The sequence below is a fragment of the Lotus japonicus genome, chromosome 1 (genome assembly GCF_012489685.1).
Source record: "Lotus japonicus ecotype B-129 chromosome 1, LjGifu_v1.2".
NCBI classification, from domain to species: Eukaryota; Viridiplantae; Streptophyta; class Magnoliopsida; order Fabales; family Fabaceae; genus Lotus; species Lotus japonicus.
In genome coordinates this window covers 3,296,767-3,313,030 of record NC_080041.1, presented here as the reverse complement: position 1 = coordinate 3,313,030, position 16,264 = coordinate 3,296,767, and the positions used below count along the sequence as shown (strand labels likewise).

Genomic DNA, 16,264 nt, shown 5'->3' with positions numbered 1-16,264 from the left:
GCCTAGTTGGATTGTTAAAATTTAGCATCTTGATCCAAAGCAAATTTCACTTCTTGACAAACACTTTGCGTCAATTTTTTGTAAAAAAAGTTTTACCATTTATAATAAGTAGTATTGACTAAAGGGAATTTGGATTACTTACCGCCAGCAATTTTCTAAATTCATGTAATCAAAGAATCTTAGTTATCAGATCTTATCTTTATTGTATGATTTTTGTGAAAAATATATGTCGACTGATTTTGATCCTATAATCTAAATTTTTTAAAATACTTGAATGTAGCAATAGATCAAGGAGGAAAGGACACTTTGTCTTAAGAAAAATCATGACAAATACACTAAAATATAAATCTAAGTGGGTGGAGAATCTGGAGAGTGCTCTTTGCTTCACTATCTTTCACCAGCCGTTGATCAAGTTTCTTCTTTTCACACGCAAACATGTGCCGTCCATCAAGTTCCGGAACATCTTTAAATATCAATTAATCCCACACTTGTTTAACTCCACACACCCAAAAACAACGCAGACACATACCATCACCATGTTGGGGTGTTTGTATGTCTTTGTTATCTCTGTTGTCATCTTCAGCTCTGTTTCCTCAGAGGCTCAAATGGTTCCAGCTGTTTATGTGTTTGGAGACTCACTTGTAGATGTAGGCAACAACAATTACTTGACTCTTTCTATTGCCAAGGCGAATCATCGTCACTATGGTGTTGATTTCCCTAACCAGAAACCAACTGGGAGATTTAGCAACGGCAAAAATGCTGCGGATTTTATTGGTAAGTCATTCAAATTACTGAATCACTATTGGCTTTTCAAATGTTCATACAATCATGTGTTGATTTGATTGCATATATATGTCATATGATACTGGAAATACAATCATGTTGAGATTCTCAAATAAGTTATTTTGAACATATTTTCATAAGTGATTTAGATTAAGTTATACCTATGAATAAGCCTGATACCAACTTATAAGTTAGTTTGATAAGATTTTTAAATAAACTTATGAATAGCAATTGTATGATAAGTGATTATTGTCATAAACACAAATATTTTTGGGTGCTACAGTGAAGCTAGATTTGCTTTTGTGCAATTATTCTCCTAAGAAACAGGTATGTTGATGAACTGTCCTCCCTGAAAAACATGAAAAGGGTAACAAGTAAACTGTCACCTGAAAAGCACAAAAATAAAACTTGCAAGGGAGTCCGTGGTAGATGGTTTGGTGCACAAACTCCATAAAGCATTATAAAGTTACTTATTATAAAAAAAAAACTTTTATAAAGTAATCCACATGGTTAATGCCAAAACACCAGAATAATGATTAATTTATCATACAATGCACATACATGCATAGAGGTCCAAACGTTTATATCATTATCGTGTTGCTATTTTATTTGGATATATGGAGTGAGAGATTTCATTCAGATAGTCATGCAATCTGAGTCATTCAATTAAAATCGGTCAATTCAAATTTTAAATTTATATATGCGGTTACTCTTGATGAAACATCAATCCGATCGATCTTAATCAAATAGTTTAGATCCCTTGAATGCATAAATTTAGGGCATCTCTGATTGCTGGAACCCGAATTGTTAATGTATAGTGTGTGTCTATGCCACATATATTTGGTTCTTAAATGAATGTGTGGCTTGCAGCTGAGAAATTGGGCCTGCCAACTTCGCCACCTTATCTGTCCCTAGTATCAAAGGCCAACAAAAACAGCAACACATCATCCTTCATGGATGGTGTTAGCTTTGCCTCTGCAGGTGCTGGAATATTTGATGGCACAGATGAACACTATGTAAGTCACGAAGTGCGTGTGTGTGTGTTTCTTTTTCATTGTTTTTGCCTTTTTCTATACTTTTTTGTGCAAAATAGAGCCCAAATAGGGTTCTGGGAATCAGATCAAGATAGGGAAAATTTTATAATCCTCCAAATTCCAAAAGTACATGTTCCTTTAACTAAAATGATAAAACATAGCCATATATGCATAGTTATCTACATTCTACCAAAAAAAATCTACATTTTACAAGTCTTTTTTTAAACTAAAATAGAAAAGGAAAAAAAAAACATTTAATTACCAAACGATTGAAAAATTCTCCCCAAAAAGGACCACAAGTAGGGCCCCAGGGAAAGTGATGGGTAGTTTGGGTCCATCTTCGGAGGATGTGGGCCCCTTAATAGGGATAGTAGTGACAAAAATAAATACAAAGTACATGGAGTAACAGTGGCCCACTTCTGTTAAAAAAAAAGATGGCCCACAGGAAATGAGAAAAAATAAAAAGGTTATGCGGTGAGCGTGGATCGAACACGCGACCTTCAGATCTTCAGTCTGACGCTCTCCCAACTGAGCTATCCCCGCTTGTTGATATTCTTACAACTTGCTACATTATATTCTCAGAGACAATCAATACCGTTAACAAAACAAGTGGATTACTACACACTTGTGCATGAGCAAATGACACGAGAAGTGGGAACACCTGCTCTGCAGAAGCATCTCTCAAGGTCAATCTTCGCGGTGGTGATTGGCAGCAACGACATCTTTGGATACTCTGGCTCATCGGATCTTCGCAAGAAAAACACCCCACAGCAGTATGTGGATTCCATGGCTTTCTCACTCAAAGTGCAGCTACAGGTAACACACTACATGATTCATGCCAACAAGTTACTACTAGGTTGTTACTACTTACATTATTCAGGGTCTACTCTTATGCTATTTAATTTAATTTATTTTACTTTTTCCTTTTAATTGTTTGTGGCAGCGATTATATGATTATGGAGCACGTAAATTTGAGATTACTGGAGTTGGGGCACTTGGATGCTGCCCTACATTTAGGGTCAAGAACAACACAGAGTGTGTTACAGAAGTCAATTACTGGTCAGTAAAATATAACCAAGGCCTTCAATCCATGTTAAAGGAATGGCAATCGGAGAACGGAGGCATAATCTACTCTTACTTTGACACCTACACTGTCATCAACGACCTCATTCAGAATCCGGCTTCCTATGGTATTACTGTCGTTTATTCTCCAACAAGATTTAACTCTTCGTGTTTAAGAAATTGGATTCTAAAATGAGTAGTTTTTATATATAATTTCAGGATTTGCAGACGTGAAAGAAGCATGTTGTGGACTAGGGGAGCTGAATGCTAAGGCTCCTTGTGTGCCGGTGTCAAAACTTTGTCCTAATAGACAAGACCACATATTCTGGGATCAATTCCATCCTACTGAGGCAGCTTCACGTAGTTTTGTTGAGAGAATTTTCGATGGTTCTTCAAGTTACACATCCCCTATCAATATGAGACAGCTCGTAGCAGCATGAAGTTCATATGACATTTTCTGTGGAACTCATCATCAAACGCAAAATGTGAACAATAGAAACTAAAACAGTTGAACTAGATTTGTCAACCAAGTACTAGAGAAGTGACCTCCGGTTAGCCAGATGTATTATTTTCATTACAGAGTATGGTATACTGAAATTAAAGGTATAAAGGGGATGAAGGTGTTCCCATGACAAAATGCATTCATGCAAGTGTTTTACGAGTTTAACTGGCCACTTATTCAACCATTATTTGAATCATAAATCATAGACATACATGGAAGATCAGGTGGTGCTGACCGCTGACTTACATTAATAAGAAGATGAAAGTTCAATTGCCTCAAGATCTAATATGAATCCAAACTAAACAAAATCAGCCAAACAAAGAGGGAACAAAAGAAAGAAAGAAAAGTTTCCACAAGGATCACATCTACGCATTAGGAAAGTACCAAAAGAAGACTTCAGGTCATTATGCACTGGGAACTTGAGAAAATATGTCCTCGAAAAAATGGTTTAAGTCGCCTCTATCAATGTCCAATTCCAACAATTTCTCCAGGGCATCCTGCATTCAATTCATAAATAAAAATAAACATGTCTAAGAAAATATACGTAATCCAAAATATAAAAAAATTGATGTGATCAGAATTGCTGAATAGCACGAAGGTGCAAGGCACAAAATAATAAGAGGTGATTGGTTTCTCATGAAATGCTGAAATGGTCCCATCATTTAACTTTAGGATTTTCCTATGTATTGTTACCACTAACCAGGATCTGATCACATTTTTAACTTCATGTATGAACAAACAGTACTAAATAGCGGAACTCATCTGCAACTTCAATCTAGAAATCAAAATCACACCTTGTATTGATCATCTTGAGCTGAGACGTGCTCGTTGCATAACCGCTCAACACAATTGTTATTTGAAACAGCATCGAGCACAACTGCTGCTCTTTTTATAATTTCGTCTGGCACTCCTGCATGAACGATACAGCTTGTTCTATCAGAAAAAATAGAGTGGAAAAAGCAGATCAAACATTAGTCATCACATTATGAAGAAAAAAAATTAGGACTGTACCGACTACGCTTATTAGTATTACACATCCCCGAAAATTGTTATCAATCTAATATTGTAACGAACACAAGCATCCAGGCATCAATGAGAGAGAGGGAGGGAGAGAGAGATGCTTTATATTTTGATCAGGTAATGTCATTTTGAAACAGTGATCTTGTAAATTACCTGCAAGCAGTGCACAGTGCAGCCCTGCAAGATTCCAAAAACAACGCATGTCAATTTCATCAATATTTCAATTGATACAATAGACTAATAAAGCAAAAGCATACCATAGCTATGATGCGCATGCCCTGGGACAAGTCTGCAGGAATATGATAATAACAAAGCTGAAATCTCTCCTCAGATAGCAGAAATGCATAACCACTTCTAATGCATACTAATTTCAATACTCAGAACAAAGTATAAGGAATCATTATCATTGAATAAACCAAATACTATCATTCTTGGAAGATTATTGTATATCAGGACGAGCAAATTGAAACAAATGCATTTTAGAATATACAAATTTTGGTATTCCCCGTTCAGTTTTCCACTTCCAAAGTCTTCGACGAAAAGGTTTCATTTATTAGGTTTGTAAATGTGTTCGAAAAATTGCCTGATCAAGTACAACAGAATTGCTATCAAATTCATAGACCGCATCGAGCATGGCAGAACCAATAAAAGTTACCTATATAAGAATACGATGTCTTCAATTTGGGTGGAACTTTCGTCAGGTCTCAGTATACTCATTGTGTAAAACATAATCTGCTCAGACTGAAATATCCAAAGAAATTATGTTCATGATCACTCCATTGAGTTCAAAACTTCAAATCCACTATGATGCACAAGCATAAGTGGATAACCTTAGTCAAGGAATGCCCATGCAATAAATCCATGAGATGAGTGCACACAAAAACCTGCAAAGTTCATATAACCAATGATAATTATCTCTCATGTAAATGTTCTTATTGGTTTTCAAAATAATAACTGCATATATTCATTTCACCAGTCTTGTAATTATGCATTCCAATTGAAATTTCCTTTACATAAGGTTTCCAGGGGAATTGTCTTCAATAACTACTTCCTCAAAACTGGTGCTTACGAATATACCAAAACTTCTTGAAGTTACTAGTTTACTTTCAACATAGATAAAGGGACGAACTTTTAACTTCTAGTCTCACGATTACTGAACATTGATTGGTTCATACTTTTACAATCATAAGGAATAAACCTTCACCAGTTACTTATAGAAATAACAAAAATAGACCTACATAGGGATTGGATACAGTTGTAACTTGTAAGTATATAGTTTAATAAACAAAGGGCAACTGACAGCACAAAGGTGTGAAAATGCCATGAAGAAACTAAAAGCATAATGCAATCATTTATGGAACTACAGTCAACATGTATATTAACAAATCTCAGCTGAAAAAATTAACAAATTATACCAATTAACTTAGCAAAGTAGAAATGTACGGTTAATATGTTCTACAGTTGAAACAAACTACGAGAAATTTTTTACGATGATATAAAATATAAGAGATAGAGAAAAACAGAATATGAGAAGTGAAATAGAGAAATACATAAAGAGGAAGAGAAGGATTTGTAAGCCACAATCACAATATATGAAAATCTCATATTTTACAAATTTATATACATATAAAGAGCTATTGCAGAAGCAATCAAGAATGATGTCAACTAGCAGGAGGTTCCTTAAGTTATATCTTGACATGCCATTTTCCTAATCATAACCGTCACTAAGGAGCTCGGCCACTAATTATTTTCTACTTGTAACTACCATAGGCAGTTAAATGTAGACGGTAGAGCAATGGATCAGCCTACGGGATCCCATATTGAAATCATCTCTAAATTTATTATATTAGAGTGGATTCAAAGTTTGATGGACAAAATTAATCCCTGAAGTACAAATTTGATAAAAGCATATAAATGTGAAAGAAAATGAAAGATACGCAACGAAGAAAAACCTATGAATATGTAAAAAACCATATCATCTACGAAATTTGAATGATTTAGAGGCTGAATCTATGTATTAAGATAGAAAATCTAATTGAAAATTGGCTTCCAGTAAAGAGGAAAACGTAGCCCATGAACAAGTAATGATAAAATGCCTGAACATGGCCCATCACCAAAAGAATATCATAATAAAAAATTACATCGATTTTCAAATTTGAAGGAAAAGTAAACAGATAAAATGCACATATTTTAGGGGATAAAGTCTTAAACCTTTGGGGGTTCATCATACGTGACAAAGTGATTTATGGTCCCAGCAAGCAGACCAGTGCCATCTGAAAGGTGATCAAAATATAGATGCTGAGTCTTTGTAAAACCCACACACATATTTTAAATATTTATAATTTAGACACTTCGTAATCATCGCAGAAACTGACCTTCTGTAAGAGTACCCTTGCCAAATTCATCCACCAGACACAGAGATCGTGAAGTGGCATGCCTGCAGGTTTTCTTCACATCAAATATATGTACGCGTATGTGTTATTTTAGTGGACTGTATTCTCTTGGAATCACTCATTTATTTATTTGTTCAGATAAAAGCGTTCAGAAAAACATCTGCAACTATAAAACGACATTATAGTACAAATACTATGTGATCATACAGATTTAGTCATTTAGCCCATGACCAGTCTTAGTTCAATGTATTAGAGCTATCCTGATCAGAATTTCTCTCGGCATACCTAAGCATCATCCCAACTTGATGTAGATCAATCATAAATGTTGATTGTTCTGCAGTCATAAGTCTGCTTCCTGTTGCGCAAAATATTCTGTAATAACGCCCCCCCCCCCCCCCCCCCCCAAAAATTCAAAGGAAAAGGACTGATAATGTTAAGAAATGGTAAGATTAACAAACAAATACCAGTCTCACAAAATACATGGTCATAAGAAAGTACACCTATCAGTAAGACCCACGGTTGCAGCATCAGCAGGAACAAAACAACCAATGTGGGAGAGGAAAACAATTAAAGCCACCTGCAAAAAAATTAAATCATTACTTTGTGAACATAGAGCACCAAGGATTAAGAATCGAACATCATTTAGTAGCTACACATTAGACTGTATGTCAAGAAACAAGTATCCACAGAACTGTTCTATGGAAACCGAGAATTTTATCTTTGGTCTTTAACACAGTCACTCACAAGAATACATATCCGAGAAAGATAAAGAACAAATAAATGACCTGTTTTATATAGATGCTCTTCCCAGAAAAATTTGGACCAGTGATAATATTAATTCTTCCTGAAGTAAAGAGCAATTGAACAGGAATTAAACAATATAATATGATCAAATTGGATTTCTAGAATATAACTTAGATCAGCTATACATATTTTATTTAAATCTGTTTTACCATCATGCAACATCTTGGTGTCATTAGGAATAAATGTGTCTACAGTCATTTCCTGCAAAACATGCCTACAAACAAAACCAATTCGTATCATTAATCCTTTCAATAGTTCTTCATTTTCAAGAGATTCTATATCAACTAGATGGTTTGAACCTTCCATTTTTAATTTCTAGAAAGTTTTCTTCAGTCAACAAAGGCCTGACATAATTGTTCTGCCTGGCAACCAATGTCATTGACAAAAAGCTGTGGAAAAAAAATATATATCAACCATGAACATGTCTGGGCAAGCAACTGTTAAAATAATAAGAAACTTTATCTTACCAATCCAGTTCAGCTGCAAAAGTTGCCACCTTTATCAAATGGGTTGAGAATAATAGTACACGTGAAAACAAGTCTCTGGTGATTGCCCTCTCCATATCTTAAATAAGAGGATTCAAAAATATTAGCACCAGAGAGTAGAAACCAGTATTAAAACTCTGAAGGCGCTCAACATTCTAGGTAATGTCTCCAAGCTCTTAACTGCATGTCAAGGAATTTCATATTTTTTGAGCTATAATGTCTTGTGTCAATAATGCATGGTCTACTTATAATCTAGTTTTATTTAGGGTTATAACCATTGATTAAAAACTCAATGATTTAGTACATGCATATGTATCATAAATTATGACATTAATAGAATTCTAACCACTTCAATCGATTACTATAATATCTTATTTTTCCTTTTAAATGGCCTCCAACAAACTTTATCAACAACGTTAGGTGTTTGAGTCCTGAAGTCACCATACGGAGAGGTCTTTACTTGATTATCATCCCCGGCCTAAGGTCTCACCTAGCAATTTTAAATTGGTTGTATTGTATCTTGTTATCCAATTTTCTGAATATAGTGAACACACCCACCAGGGAAATATCAAATATATGCTTTACCTAGAATTTTATGATAGATATCGCCTAGAAGACTGTCCAATTCTCGTGTCTTCGGTGTACGATAAAAATATCTTTTTGTCTCTCCATCTGCATCACAAAACTATATTGGGAATGATTATCATCAAAATAGAATATATTTAATTACTAAATTACTTAGCCAAAGTGCAAAGACCAACATACTGTGTATTCCCAATCTACAAGCTCCTTCAGAGTAGTTTCTTCAAGTTTTTCTTCAAAGAAGCACATCAAATATCCTACAGTGAAGTGTAAACAAAAATTAATATGCAGTAATTAAATGTTCAAGTATATGGATGTCACACCTATATGTTTGAGAACAATCAACATTGGACTAATAAGATGACATCTCGTCATCCTTGACAAGTCTACACTAAATTTCGAAGACTCAAGGAGGAAGAGCTCGAGCACAGAAAAGATTTAATTTTGCATGAAAAGAAGACACAGATGAAACACTACAGTAAATTAGGTGTAAGAGTAAATTGTACAATAAAAGCTATTAGACTTCTACACAAGCTTATATGACAGCAAATAAACTATTAAACTCTCTGATTTTTATTTTTAATCCAGATACAGTGACCGGTTAACTAAAGAATCCAGACACTCAACTGAGTTCATTGTTCACCTAAATCATTAAAGCTTATTTACTCTTGGATACTCTGCTCATTTTCTTATTTTCTTGCTTATAGTATGAGGTCTACAGCTTGGGACAGGAAATAGGGGGATTGGGGTCTCTCCAGATAGAGGGAAAAAAACAAATGGCAGGCTGTGGTGGGATTTAAACACAAGAGTAACATGATGACACTGGTGGTGATTTGGGCCAAGGACCTCAGTCTAAAACTCTATTTACCTTCAGCTCAGACGTGTTAGTAGTAGTTGGTACTTGGTACGATATTTCAACAAATATTAGGGCAACGAAAGTATGTTGACATAGCAATAACCTTGTACGAAATAGTTGATTCAAAAATAAAAGCTTCCTATTAGCAAATATACCACATTTTCTGGATATATATAATATAATATATATATATATATATATATATAATTCAGAGTCAGAACTACCTATTTGCTGTATATAAACAATACACGGAACAGGCTTGTCCTTGTGTAGAACAGGGAGTTGTGCAAGTTCCAAAGATGAAACCTGCAAAAAATGTATCATGATGAATGACAATGTGTATGTGTGTGTTTTACTCAATTAAAATTTGCACCAAAAGCTACCTCTTCCAGGAATTCTGGCATTTCCTCATATATTTGCCTTAGCTCATCCAACTACATACCAATAATTTATCCAGACCAAAAACTATATGTTAATCACAGTGAAAACAAAGCTTACCTCATGAAGGAATAAAATGTTGTGCATTGATTAAACATTAACATCTATGGATTAATTCATTTGACAAAAATCACATCCAACTATGCAAATACGTGAAAAAACAATTTGAATAATACATGATTTTTCAACTTGAACTACATACGCATATTACCTAAATTAGTTATATAGACATGCTAAGGTGAAGAAAAGAATGACGAACTTGGGCTTAACCTCATCACAGAAACCTTCTTTCACCACTGTAGCATATCCCTTCTCTTTAGTTCTATTTACATCAATAACACCAATCACCTGCAAAATACAATGTCAGTACCAAATGAAGGAAAAACCGCAATGGCTCACCCAAACTAGTTAAAGAAGCATCATAATACACAAGTCATTTTTTGCTTTTCTTTCTGGTAATCAGTAGGAGAGAGGCAAATAAAACTTACCAGCTCATAGACATAAGCAAGCTCTGTTGTTATGTAGGAACTTGCCTGCAGTATTGTTGTGCATGAAAAAATCATTCAAACTAGAACCTAACCAGTCCACTTGATTATAACGGATATGTACCTTCTCAATAATATCCAAGTTCAAGTACTTCAATTCTTCTTGAAGAGCTTCAGAAATTCCAACTTCAAATATCTTGTTTATATGCAAGAGAGCACAAATACTCTAAAAGGTAAACAAAAAATGATTAAAAAAACAGTTCTAGAGCCCAAAACAAAACGTCATATTTCCCGCAAATTTCCAGATGGTAATCAGTTTTTGAATTGCACAAGAAAATATATTAAATTGTTATGTTCATTCTACAAGTAAAGGTATCCTCTCAATATTACACTGTTTATGTGTCAAATGGATTCATTAATTAAAAAGTGCCCAATATGGAAATATGAAAAAGAAAACAACACCAATAATGGATAATCCAGGAGAGCTATGAAAAAGAAAACAAAAATCTTATCCATTTTTTTATAAACAATGACATTCAAATAATTCTCATGTTGATATGATTGTGTTTATATCACAAATTAAAGAGGCTATTCTTGAAGTGGAAATACAAATACAAGCCAGACAGTTAAAGATAGGGACATAAGGGTTTGGGAGGGTAAAGGGTGAAGGGTCCAGGGTTCGAATCCTGAGGAGAACTAATTTACTAACAACTAACATTTGCCTATCAAAAAAAATAAGTTAAAGATACTATTAACTTTATACATTCACCTATCATTTAACCGGTTCAAAATTTCCCCCCACCTCTCAGTAACATAACAGCTTGAGCTCAATATTTCTCATGTTTGCGACAATTTTGTACCATGTCAGTTGTCCAACTGCAGGATTTCTTCCTTTGTCATTGCTTACAAGCAAAGACAAATAGAAAATAGGAACCATTTGAGGGAGGGGAATTTCTATGAACCTTTGATTTCAGGCAACTAATAACATACGAACTAAGTGTTAAGAATTCTATGTTTTTTAATTTTTCCTCAAGGACACTAGGGTTCATGTAAATATAAATGTTAGAATCCCACATTGGCTAGAGATATGGCATATATAGCCTTTATAAGGGTAGAGCGACCCTCAACTGTTGAGCTAGCTTTTGGGTTGAGTTAGGCCTCCCAAATTCTAATAATAAAATCAAAGAATAAAACATTATAGATTTATTTTTACAAGGTAGAAGCAACATAGTACATAGATTTAAACAACACAAGGGAACAAGACAATATTAGAAAGCAATAAGGCATAAAAGATAAATTCACCTTCAGAAGAGCTGTCCAATCAGTACTGGTGCATATGGAGCTTGGAGAGTCAAATTTCTTTAATGATTGAAATGTTTTAGAAGTATTAGTATACTACGAATACAAGCTTTCATGAATGGAAGGGACTTGTAGCCAGACAAGTAGAAGAACAAAAAAGAAAACAAAATTTATTAAAGACTTTTGGGGGGGGGGGGAGGGGGAGACAATATTCATACCTTCAGCAAGTGGGGAATGTCCTTTACAGATTTCAGGGTTTCACGTAATGAAACAACCAGTTCTTCTGAGCAGAGAAAGAAAGATATCTATTTCCCATTAAAGAAAACTCTTACTTTATACTAAATAGCTAGTTCAATATTCCACCTACAAAGGACAATAAGTAGATATTTCATCCGACCTGAATTACGATCGTGAATATTAGTAAAGCATAGTAATTATATACTTGACTATAAATGGATACAGAATTTAAGCGGTAGTTTAGAACTTCAAGATCAAGTATAGGTCTCAAGAACCAGTTCCTGAAATGGGGAAAATGAGAAAAACATTACCATTTGCTCTCAATTTTGAGTGGTAAGTACATTATTGATCTCACAAGTTTTAGTACGTGTTACCTCAAAAGGCGTCTACCCATTGGAGTCACACACTGCATACAGGACAAACAATCATTCATGTGTTGCAAGAAACTGCACTTGCTAAACTGAATTTAAACAACTCCAACAAACCTTATTCATCATTCCAAACAAAGAAAACCTGCAAATAAGACATATTATCTAGGATATTTACACAAATTTCAAATTATAATATCTTTGAGTAAGGCAGCAATTACCCTTCTTTTGCTCTCCCAATTCCCATGTGGCTTGGGTGCTTGTCTATTTGGAATATTTGTAATGCTTCATGAGCTGCTGCATCAAGTTTGAGGAAGTTATTTCTGCATCTCCATTTTAAAGAAGGACAATTGTTACCCAGCATTATCTCCTTTCAAGCAGCACAAAGTTGAAAAGTACAAGAAGGGTTGCCTTTCAGGACCGAGTTAAATAATGAAAGGATACAGTGAAATCTCTGCTACAGAATCTATTGTGATTGATGTATTGCCAGATTCTTTTTGCTCAAGAGTATCTACAATCCTTTCATTCTCTAAAATTGCAAGAAGGCCACCGCTAGCACGAACTTGTACTTCACTTTCCATGTTCATCATGGAACTTAACTGCAGTTGCAACAGGGAGGTAAGGGGGGGGGGGGAGACATGTAAAGCTGTTAGAGTATTGCACTAATGATTGAAAGGATAGGAAAGATGTTCCCACACAAAACTGAATACAAGAAATAAATATTTGAAGAACCAATATTTTCATCTCTAATCTAAGTACGCATTAATAAGCGAAGTACTTGGACAATCCATTATCATGGTATTCTGAGACAAAAATGATAAATCAGAATAGTAGGTAGCTTCAGACTCACAAAATAAATCCTCTCCTTGACATTTAATCCATCATCCATCCCCGCCACCCGAAGGTAAATTAATCTGTAAATTCACGAGGAACGAGAAGCACCTTTTTGTTAAAATCATGTCAAATCATGTAGAATGCTAAAATTGCAAAGCACCTTTTTGTTTTTCCTTTGGATCGAGAAGAGTTGACAATTCACCAAATGAAAGATATCATTTATCATAATAGCCTCCTTTGAAATCACAACGAAAATTATGCATGTTGATTAAAACAACTTAAAAAAAGATCAAATTTATTAAGACTTTAGCTTCACCTGGCTGAAGCTGAAAAATAGAGAAAGAGAAAATTTTCTAGTTTGAGAAAGAGAGGCAATGACGAGAACTATATGCTGGAAAATTGACCCTAATACCCTAATTTCAAACGGAAGGTAGGTTCCTACGTCACCGTTTCATTGTGTGGGTGTGTCTTCGAGCATGATAAGTTTTTGTCATTCATAGCTTACAACAATTAAACAAATTTCAATATCCAAAATATTAAGAATCTGAAAGATCTACACAACGCAATGTGTACCAAAATTCACTAATTCAATATGCCATTGATAACTACACTGCAAACACTCAACTAAAAATTTATCTTTTAAGATCTTAGCAGTTTCAATACCTATGCCATGCTTGCTCATAACTGAATATTGAACTTTTCATGAGCTTTACTGTAGGAGCCTCAGCTGCTTCATCTGCAAAACTTCAGTAGGTAAAAGGGTCCCACAGCTAGTCTTTCATAACTCAACCACATGATGTGCACTATACCACTTTGTTCCAGAGCAGCCAAGAAGGATTCTTCACATTTAGTGCTTGTGTAAATGACCAAAGGGTTTGCTTGATATTTCACTGCACCAGTTATTGAAGCCAAAAGACCCTTATAAACTACAATTTATAACTGATAAGAAAAGTATTCAAGTTGAAGTCACAGTAGGGGTTTTCAAGTTGAAGTCAGTAGGGGTATATGAACTGTAATAACAGAACAAGGGTAAAAAAGGGCACGTCAATGCTCTTAGTAGTTAGTTTAAAGTTTCAATTATCATGGAACATTGCACCAAGATGGAACATAGAAACTAAAACTGAACTCTAATTCATCAAATGATAACAAAAGAAACCATACCCAAATCAATAACTGGAAAACCTTTATCACCATCATCCCAAACCTCAAGCACATAAAGTTGGCGGAGGCCGGAATCATAGTAAGAAACTCCTATTCTGTAAAGAACAGTGAAAGAACTCAGCAAACAGAAAATGCACAATTCAAAATCAGAAAGAAATATTCCCAGGTCCTAGGACTCATATTTCCATGCAAGATTGGCCTGCAATATCAGGAAACACTGAAACAAATATTTGAGCTATGAAAAGAATCTTACCTATGACCGTTTTGGATGCAAGCCATGTAAACCTGCACAAAGTCCAAATTTCCAATCAAGGACTTATTTATCGATAATCCCTAAATAAATGACATATGAATATGATTTAACAAACAAAAAATGAAAGCATTTTCCATCTAGGCTAATTAAATATTTAACATCAATGTAATTTAATTACATACCAACTTATTTCAAACCTTTCTTGATATAGAACCTAAATTACTCCTTTAAACATGGAGTAATCCTCTAAATTGTTATCATACACTTAGCTTCAAATCTAGTTTAGGAAAAATCTACCTTAATTAATTAAGAATCAACTTAAAAGTTATCAAAGGATCCAATACCAGACCGTTAGTTTTTCAGAGCCATAAATATCACGATTAAGCATAATCAAAATGAGTTAACACGTTCGATCTGAGATTCAACTTCAGTTAATCAAGTTAAACCAACACAGAGCGTAATCTACAAATGAATGTTTCGTTTTCCCCAGTTTCTATTAACCAATTGCGCCATTGAAGTTGTAACCTCGTTGATCCATTGTCTTATAGTTAAGAAAAAGCAATTGGAAGTAGCAGGAATGAAAAATAGTGCAGATTGTGGAATTTTCTTTGATTTTCTACGCGGTTTCTAGGTAGCCAAACAGCAAGTAAGAGACGAAAATTTAGAAGCGAAATGCGTGAGAGATGGACCTGTGGAGCAGCATCGATATCGTCCATGTCCTCATCCATTTTCGGCGATCTCGTTTCTGTGATTCCGAGCAAACGAGCGAGCGAGTGAGCGTGAACTGAAATTCAAATGCGAGTGAGTGAGGAATGAATGAGAATTTGAGCGCGCAAATGGAGGTTCTCGTTTATATAGGGATTGAAAGATGTAGGAAAAAAATTCATCGCGCGAAAATGCATCCTGTTATACGGCGTCGTTTTCGTTTCCCCTGGTGGGATTTGCCGGCTTGGGTCTTCTTATTGAAATGAAAAGATTAAGTGTATGATTATTTCTCTTCACAAATATTGAAAGGGTTTGGCATCATTAATACAATGAATAGAAAAGTAGACATAAACAAACTTTGCATTGGAGATGAAGAAGCACCTTTTATGTGAAAGCAACTCAGGACGTATGTGACTTTCAGTTGGATTCATATGTCTCTCACCTCCTACAACTTGAGCTATCCTACGGAGACAGATCCAATACTTTAATTGAAAACCAAATATGCACACCGATCCGTTGATAATATAAAAAAGAATTACATTGTTTGTACATGTACTTTTTTACTCAAAAAATAAATAAATTTCTCCCAAAACACACTTACTCACTTAAAATGGTTTGAGAGAGTGAGCGTTGAGATTGACTATTTGGACTTGAATGAGACATGGAGGAGATCATCACATGGTTAGTAATTTGATTTCTAGTATTGATAGCTTTGTTTTATCATTTATTTGTGAGACACGAAATTGTGTTGCGAATTTTTTAGTTTAGAATGCTTCATCTTTTGCCAATTCAATTTGAATTGATGAGAGTACTCCTAATCTTTTATTTTCTGGTTCTTTCTGATGTCATTGACATCTATCCTTACTTCTTCCTAGTTTTAATGATTGGAATTAAAAATAAAAAAAAAACGGTTCAGGGGAGTTTTGAGAAGAGGAAATTTGGAGGAAATTATTTTGAAAAGAA

At 34.6% G+C, this 16,264-nt stretch overlaps 2 protein-coding genes and 1 non-coding gene across 4 annotated transcripts; 1 reads left to right on the top strand and 2 right to left on the bottom strand.

Moving 5' to 3' along the window:
- The first annotated feature begins 482 nt into the window (after positions 1-482).
- On the top strand, positions 483-3,540 carry LOC130733098 (GDSL esterase/lipase At5g55050). The gene is made up of 5 exons (XM_057585171.1): positions 483-774; positions 1,654-1,799; positions 2,400-2,633; positions 2,761-3,007; positions 3,099-3,540. Exons 1-5 carry the CDS (start codon positions 537-539, stop codon positions 3,317-3,319), a joined length of 1,086 nt encoding a protein of 361 aa, XP_057441154.1. The 5' UTR covers positions 483-536; the 3' UTR covers positions 3,320-3,540.
- TRNAF-GAA (transfer RNA phenylalanine (anticodon GAA)) lies at positions 2,288-2,360 on the bottom strand. The gene has a single exon. It is a non-coding gene; the product is annotated as a tRNA-Phe (tRNA).
- A 2-nt stretch (positions 3,541-3,542) lies between the features above and the next one.
- On the bottom strand, positions 3,543-15,632 carry LOC130733097 (DNA mismatch repair protein MSH5). 2 transcript variants are annotated; one of them, XM_057585169.1, is made up of 34 exons: positions 15,286-15,632; positions 14,597-14,628; positions 14,344-14,438; positions 13,992-14,072; positions 13,846-13,918; positions 13,199-13,262; positions 12,793-12,947; positions 12,570-12,671; positions 12,466-12,493; positions 12,355-12,386; positions 12,204-12,261; positions 11,962-12,048; positions 11,747-11,803; positions 10,569-10,670; positions 10,448-10,492; positions 10,230-10,307; positions 9,905-9,955; positions 9,746-9,827; positions 8,849-8,922; positions 8,669-8,768; positions 8,066-8,162; positions 7,898-7,987; positions 7,748-7,812; positions 7,580-7,638; positions 7,295-7,371; positions 7,080-7,166; positions 6,777-6,838; positions 6,613-6,674; positions 5,232-5,285; positions 5,057-5,142; positions 4,659-4,690; positions 4,555-4,578; positions 4,176-4,291; positions 3,543-3,878 (listed from the first exon to the last, which is right to left on the bottom strand). In XM_057585169.1, the coding sequence occupies exons 1-34, from the start codon at positions 15,322-15,324 to the stop codon at positions 3,786-3,788; spliced, it is 2,439 nt and encodes an 812-aa protein (XP_057441152.1). In that variant the 5' UTR covers positions 15,325-15,632; the 3' UTR covers positions 3,543-3,785. The 2 variants fall into 2 exon arrangements, with proteins under 2 accessions (XP_057441152.1, XP_057441153.1); XM_057585170.1 differs by lacking the exon at positions 7,898-7,987 and having other exon boundaries at positions 15,286-15,631.
- Between the last annotated feature and the right edge of the window lie 632 nt (positions 15,633-16,264).

Excerpts from the sequence above, each read along its gene's own strand:
- LOC130733098 (XM_057585171.1), top strand. The coding sequence starts at position 537 with ATGTTGGGGTGTTTGTATGTCTTTGTTATCTCTGTTGTCATCTTCAGC. Across the intron at positions 1,800-2,399 it reads ATGGCACAGATGAACACTAT|AGACAATCAATACCGTTAAC; the intron begins GTAAGTCACGAA and ends TTATATTCTCAG. Across the intron at positions 3,008-3,098 it reads TCAGAATCCGGCTTCCTATG|GATTTGCAGACGTGAAAGAA; the intron begins GTATTACTGTCG and ends ATATAATTTCAG.
- LOC130733097 (XM_057585169.1), bottom strand. The coding sequence starts at position 15,324 with ATGGATGAGGACATGGACGATATCGATGCTGCTCCACAG. Across the intron at positions 10,308-10,447 it reads TTGCTTATGTCTATGAGCTG|GTGATTGGTGTTATTGATGT; the intron begins GTAAGTTTTATT and ends TGTATTTTGCAG. Across the intron at positions 7,813-7,897 it reads CTAGAAATTAAAAATGGAAG|GCATGTTTTGCAGGAAATGA; the intron begins GTTCAAACCATC and ends TTTTGTTTGTAG.